Source organism: Epinephelus moara, chromosome 9, assembly GCF_006386435.1.
Source record: "Epinephelus moara isolate mb chromosome 9, YSFRI_EMoa_1.0, whole genome shotgun sequence".
Taxonomy (NCBI): domain Eukaryota; kingdom Metazoa; phylum Chordata; class Actinopteri; order Perciformes; family Serranidae; genus Epinephelus; species Epinephelus moara.
In genome coordinates this window covers 2,459,971-2,466,887 of record NC_065514.1, presented here as the reverse complement: position 1 = coordinate 2,466,887, position 6,917 = coordinate 2,459,971, and the positions used below count along the sequence as shown (strand labels likewise).

The 6,917-nt window shown below is 41.0% G+C and overlaps 1 protein-coding gene across 1 annotated transcript in view; it reads right to left on the bottom strand.

Annotated features, from left to right (window-relative positions):
* Positions 1-6,917, bottom strand: part of zfyve16 (zinc finger, FYVE domain containing 16) — a 39,213-nt gene that overhangs the window by 12,757 nt on the left and 19,539 nt on the right. The window contains exons 5-12 of the mRNA XM_050053814.1: positions 5,988-6,164; positions 5,754-5,890; positions 5,283-5,499; positions 2,880-3,002; positions 2,571-2,726; positions 2,270-2,494; positions 1,276-1,358; positions 668-772 (exon numbers count right to left, since the gene is read on the bottom strand). Of these exons, the coding sequence (XP_049909771.1) occupies positions 668-772; positions 1,276-1,358; positions 2,270-2,494; positions 2,571-2,726; positions 2,880-3,002; positions 5,283-5,499; positions 5,754-5,890; positions 5,988-6,164 (1,223 nt within the window). The remainder of the gene's footprint in view (positions 1-667; positions 773-1,275; positions 1,359-2,269; positions 2,495-2,570; positions 2,727-2,879; positions 3,003-5,282; positions 5,500-5,753; positions 5,891-5,987; positions 6,165-6,917) is intronic.

Here is a 6,917-nt window from a genome sequence, read left to right as displayed (position 1 = left end):
GGAGTTGCTACAGTAACAGATCTACACTTCACTTCAAATCAACAGGGTGAGCAGCACAAACAGAGCTCGGCATTGTTGTTGTGACGGTCGGCATGCCTAGTGACTGGAACTGTAATGCGCATGTGCGAAAAGTCTCCATTTTCAGAGGAACTGCGTATTGCAAGTTTACATGACAACGGAGACGCTGCCGTTTCCAAAAAGTTGCACTCTGGAACCCATTTTCGAATCGTTGCGTTTTCAGGCACCCAAAACGCCACTGTCGTGTAAACGATCAGCCAAAACGCAACTTAAGTTTACTGTTTCGTTGTCGTATAAAAGGGACCTGAAGCTCTATTCATCACAGCATCGTACAGCCTGACACTGACTGCAACCAAGACTTGATTCGACCCGTCTCACTCAGTGTGACATGAGATAAACTTCCACGATTAATGTTATCACAAAGTCAATACAGATGCCTTTAAGGACGTGTAGCTGTAAGTGGTAGTTTGAGATTTGGGGGAACACAGATTTGTTTTCTTGTTAGGTGAGAGGATTGATACCACCCTCGTGTCTGTGAAGGAAATGTGAAGACATGAGAGCAAAATCAATTTTCCTCTCTAACTCTTGGCAGGAAAGCGAAGGAGTTTATCTCACTAGATGTCAAATTATTCCTTCCCAGCTCTCGTACCTCGTTGAAGCTAATTTTGGGGATGTCGATGTAGCTGTGGCCCATCTCCATGTGGATCCTCAGGCCCTCCACCACTGACAGGCTGTACTGGTAGTTCCTCAGGTCCTGTGGATGAAACCGTTTACTGAACTCTGAATCATGTCTGCAAAGGCCAACAATGTACATCTGCTATTGGTACCCTTAGAATTTCACTCATTTTGGTGCACAGATTTTCAAGTCAAAATAAAATCACTAAGAGAGAAAAAGAAAAAAAGAAACACACATTTATCTCTTCAGAAGAATCCTGTGATCACCTGCGTCAAACTGCACCATCCTAACTAGGTCTGTCTGAAAGCTGTGGTAGCAGAGCTTAAAAATATCAAACTGTTTGCAATTAAACCGTGATGATATTCTCAGTTTCCTCTCTTTTAACTAGGCTTCGTCTTCAGTGCCATTTGGGACTTGTAGGGAATGATTAACAGCAGACAGGAGCTCTGCAGCTACTTAATTACAAGCAGTTAAAAACATGGTTTCAGTGGGAGTAAGGAGTGAAGTACACAGCTTTACCTCTGACGATACTTTAAAAGACAGACAACAACAAAGACATCCGTATGTGTTTTAATACTTACAGCCAGTAAATTCATGATGGTGTGTCCCGTCTCTCGATACACAGAGTCCCGAAAACGGACACTTGTCAACGTTGTGGGATACACTGGAAAAGAAAAGAATATTCAGTTTGTTATCGACACACAAAACTGTAACATTACTGAGCAGTGACACTATAATTAATCAGCTTTATTTAAAATTATAGTTATCTTGGTGGGAACATAATGTGCATGGTTTGTTTAAAGGAGCAAAATAAAATATGATAATAATATTTAATGTTTTATTTAGGGATAACGTTTCTCCTCAAATAATTTTGAATAAAATAAACTTTAGAGCTGCAACTAAAATTTATTTTCATTATTTCAATTGATCATTTGGTCTACAAAAAAAAAAAATCACAATTTATTAAAGAATTATTATTAATTTAAAAAAAAAATTAATTTATTCATTATAATAATTGTTTTCCTTTATTTACTTAGTGATGTATTTTATGTATTATTTTTTCTTTTTATTGAAATGTATTTAATTATTTTTTTATTCAATATCTTTTATTTTTCAAGTGTGTTCTTTCTGTGTGTTTTTGACATTTTGTAAAATGATGATCACATTAAAAAAATCAGAAATAATTTATGTTATTTTTTTTAAAGAATTAATTTATAATTGTTTTTCCTTATATATTTATGTATTTATTTTTTCATGTATTTATTTATTTATTTCTGTTTCTTTAAATGTATCTATTTACACAGTAAAAAATAAACAATTTGGGGTTTTTTTTTAAATTAATTGATTTATCATTGTATATAATAATTGCTGTTTTCCCTTACTTATTTATTCATCTATTTATTTATTTATTGTATTTATTTATCTTTTTTTTTTTGAAGAGTCTTCTTATGTCTCACATTATTTTTGTTTAAATAGAAAAGAAGTATGGCAATACCATGTTTTGTTATCCTTGAAAATGATGGTTTACAATAAAAAACATTTGAAACCAAGCACAACCGTCCAGAGCCCACTCACCGCTGTACTCGGCTCCAAGCCGCAGAAGCAGCCTGAGAGGAAAGACTTTGGCCCAGGGCACCTCCAGCTTCTGGACGAGCAGGCCGAACAGGAAAGGCTGAGGGGGGAGAGTGAGGCCATCTAGAGGCTGACAGGTGGGAGAGAAGAAGAGCATCCCAGCGTGGTCCTTACTGCCCAGAAAACTGTTGGTGAACGTCACGTTATCCAGCTCCTCCAGGAACTTCCCTGTAACAGAAGATCACGACTCTGTAGTCTCTGTTTTAAAGAAGGCAGACAAACAGCCTGAATGTGCTGTATCTACCTCTCTGGGCTTCTTGGTAAATGTTGAGATAGAGCGTGAAGAGGTCTTTGGGGAGAGTTTTTTCTTCTGGCAAACACTCCAACAAGAACACCAGCTCTCTCTGGCCCAGAGCCTGCAGCCCGTTAGAGCCGAAACACCAACACTGCCGACCAGAGTCTGACGGAGGAAACAAAAACAGAGCGTTAACAGGGACTCGATCTGTGAGGGAGCACGGGAACACATCCAGGATCAGGCTGTATGTGATGTGTGCTGACAGCCAGTTTATTTGTCATATAAAATCGAAAGTGATTTGAGATATTTTCTGCTCACATGTGACCAGTTTGACGTTGATCAGCAGGTTGGCGTTGAGAACAAATGTCAGTGGTCGGGGTCCTCCCTCCTCTAATAAGTGCAGGATCTGACACGGGGCGGGACTTTCCTCAACCAACACATCTGGAATTAATAAAAAACAGCAGAGCACATTTAAAGCCACATGCTTGAGATTCAGTGACAGATTTTTGTCAGTCAGACAGCACATTTCTGTGCGATATTTGGCACCTGTTGGATGAGAGGGTGCGGTCACTGCTGGGAAACAGTGGTGAGTTGAAAAGTAAACTTTTAAGTAGACAAATGTTTTCAGTTCTCTCACAGGCTGCATCAGAGACAGATGTTAAAACTTATTTTGCAATTGACATTTTAATAAAATGACCACTGTGAGTGTGAGGGACACTTGTATCGCCCACACTCTGGTGAGTCTCTTACATTTTTATCTTGACCAGGCGTAAACCTGGAGGGAATCAAAGCTTTGGAGGTGTCTGTGAAAGTTTGTATCTGACTGTTCACTGCTAATCTCAAACTACTGGACCAATCAGCCTAATATTTTGTGTGCACTTTTTTGACTGTATGCCAGTGCTTATTTCGTTGACAAAAACTATGGTGAAGATTTTTCATCAATGACCTTTTTTCCATGACAAAAATGAGACGATGACGAGCTAAAAACAGATCTTGATGATAAAAAAACTAAGATGAAATCTGTGCTTCATTTTCGCTGACGAGATGAGATGGAACGAAAATGTCAGTGGTGGACTATCCGATATTGAAAGTGAAAAACTGAAGCCGTGCTTGTAATTATCTTTAAATGCCTGATGAGCGACAGGCTGGTAAACTCCAGTAAATAGTCTGCACCAGGATGTTTGGGTTGGTGCGAGTTGTGAGCTGTAATTCAGCAGTAAATAATCAGCCGTGTGTGTCTGACTGTGGATGGTGGAGCTGCTGAATGGATTTGTGGAGTTTGTTAGTTGCAGTGGTGGCTGTTAGCAGTTAGCAGCTAGCTCCGCTCGCAGACTTCACAGCTTCACCCCGCAGGACTCCACTCAGTCCGGACTGGAGAAGGTTTGTGGGTTGATGGTGTTTGACAGGCAGGTAGGAGGCTCAGTTATCTGTGAGTGTAGCTGTGCTGTAAGTAAACAGTCTGAACTCAGATGAAAGTTTAGTTTGAATCACCAACTCTGTGAGAGGACACCAGTTTAAACCTCCAGACTAACATGTTGCACATGAAGAAACAAGTTATGTTTCTGCTTCTTAACAGTCACATGGATAAGTCAGAGTTTACAATGAACCTGGGGACAAATCCTAGTTGGCTCACATTAGTTATTTGTTGAGAGCATAAATAGAGAGATGTTGAGCTTTTCAGATGACGATCAGTAAGTGTGTGCTCGTAAATCAGCCCTTAAACCTGTCACACACTGCTGGAGACATGACACACACATTATTTTATACAACCTGTCACCTTGAGTCTGATTTATGATCCATGAATCAGACTCACTGGATTAGTTTAAAGTGACTAAAAGACTCAAATCTTTTGATTTTTTATTGACTAAAACTATGAAGGATAAAAATGACTGAAGTGTGACTTGAACTGATAAACACTGTCGTCTCAAGACTCAGACTAAATCTAAAATAGCTGTCAAAATTACAACTGCTGAACCTCAAGGACCTCTTGTTGTGGTGATTCATAGTTGTTGAAAAACCTGTTTTACTGACTGTTTCATGTCACTGCTGACTCCTCACTCCTCTTAATCGACCAGTAGGGGCCACAGGTTTTCTGGAAATTGGCCCGGCTAAAAACAACAAGCTTTACTGTCTGTTGCAGGAAACATTTTGTCCTTCGTTGTGGCTTAAAAACTGACATCCATTGAAACGTTTGGAATCATTTTGAACCAGAGCATCTGCAGATTTATTCCATACCCGCTAAATTTTGATGCACGACAGTTAGGCACAATACGAGATCAATAAATCGCGAATTTGCTTGTTATCTAATTTATACAATGTAAAATGCCATAGGCTTGTGCTAATAACGTTAGCATGTTGTATTTGTGGGGAAAATGTGTCCAGATAAAGACAAGTGTTTGTCTGTGAATGCTGCGAGTTATAGTGAAGCTGATTTGTGTACTTGTGTTTGAAATTGTCTCTATTAAGCCATGTTTAATGTGTGTTTAATGTGTGTTTTGAATCAACTGAACTTTACAGCACTACACCGCCGACTAGTGTTTTGGAGGTGTAACTGCAGAGTGCCACAGACACACCACCGCACAAGAATAAATGCTCACAACAGCGTAGAGTCTGCCACACAAGTTTAAATCCCCCTCAAAACTGCCAAAGCACTCAGTAAAGAGTTACATGTCTGAAAGGAGCCACAGAAAACATACAAGGATACTGAAATAAAACACACACCTCCAGCTTCATCCTCTCCAGTGATGATGAGCAGTGGTGGGAGCTCATCCTCGTTGTCTGGCAGCAGACTGGGAACCCTCTTCACTGAAGTACCGATCCCAGAGAGCAGGGCGTAGTCCCAGGGTCCAGACAGCGGAGGTCGAACCACCTCCACAGCCCCTGAAGCTTCAGGAGCGGAGGAGCCACCGACTCCAACCTCTGACCCTGCAGAGCCAGGCTGAGAGGAGAGAGTCGGTCACTCTGGGAGCTTTCAACTTTAGAGGATTCAGTTATTTTTAATCTTCATGTTTTATTATTTATAATCTAACTGTGAGGCAAAAAATAGTCTGTTAACCACCTGGGGAAGAACTCAACTTTCTCAAAACATGGTAACCAGTTCAAGAGACAGTGAGAGCAACAAGACAATGTGAAAAAGTCCTGATAAAAGAATCTCTGCTGCTCTGCTGCGTGGATGATGTTTCTGTGTCTTACTGTTTGGTCCGGAGAGACGGCGCTGAACTCCTGGGAGCTCCGCCGGCTCGTCACCGACAGCTTGGTTGTGTCTGCCACCTCTCCGTTGGGCAGGATGCCATCAGCGAACCACACGCGCTTCTGTTCACGAGGACAACCTGATAACACACAGAAGTCTCTTCAAGGGTACGGCTCAGGAAAACAACACTGACAGTGAACGTACAGAGCGTGTTCAGTATTTAAGAGCAGTCATACTGTCGTTGTTTGGGTGTTTGAGAACGGACACAGGCACCATGACGGTCGGCGGAGGAGAGTTAAGGGTGCCGGCGGCTCGAGCCTGCTGCAGAGGGGGGATGGTGCTGCAGTACTCAGACGGGACGTTGGGGTTGGGACTGGGACCCGAAGGACTCATCATCCGCTCCAGGGCCTGGGCTGCAAGGAGAAACGTGTCATGGAGGTGGGTTAATTTTAGCTTAGAGTCTGTGGATGAGTCCAGACTGAAACATCTCAACAACTAACAGATGGATTATTGTGAGTTTTAATGCAGACTTTTACAATCCCCTGATGATGACTTTGCAGATCCTCTGATTTAACCTCCAGTGTCATCAGAAGGTTTATTTATTTGTTGATTTGAGTGAAATGTCTCCACAGTAACAGGGTGCATTCACATGGGATTCGTTACAGACGTTCATCTTCCTGTCAGGATGAATTGTGATCTGTTTATTTTTCATCTCACGCCATCATCACTTCAACATGTTAATGTGTCCAATACTTTAGTTTTTGGTCAAATTTCTGAAACACTAATGACATTCCCATCAGCCTCAGCTGTTCTTTGCTGTACAACAGTTAACTTGAGGGTGCAATAAATGCAGTATAGTAGTAGTTGTCATACTTGAGATCTGTTTTTATGACAGCCATATTGTTGTTTAGTTCCTTCATTATATTCAGTTCACAAGTTCATTTTCCCCGTCAAACTATTTCACACTTCACTGGTGTCAAACTATTAACCTCTTGCACTCCACCCTCATTTTGTAGCGAAAACGCCTAAAATGACATACCCAAATTAAAATGACTGTAGCTTCTGAACCGCTCTGACTACATGCATGCATGAGGTCTTGCCAGAAAGAAAACTCCCTGAAGTTTCTTGTGAAAGTGTCAGAAACACTCTAGGTGATACAGAGACAG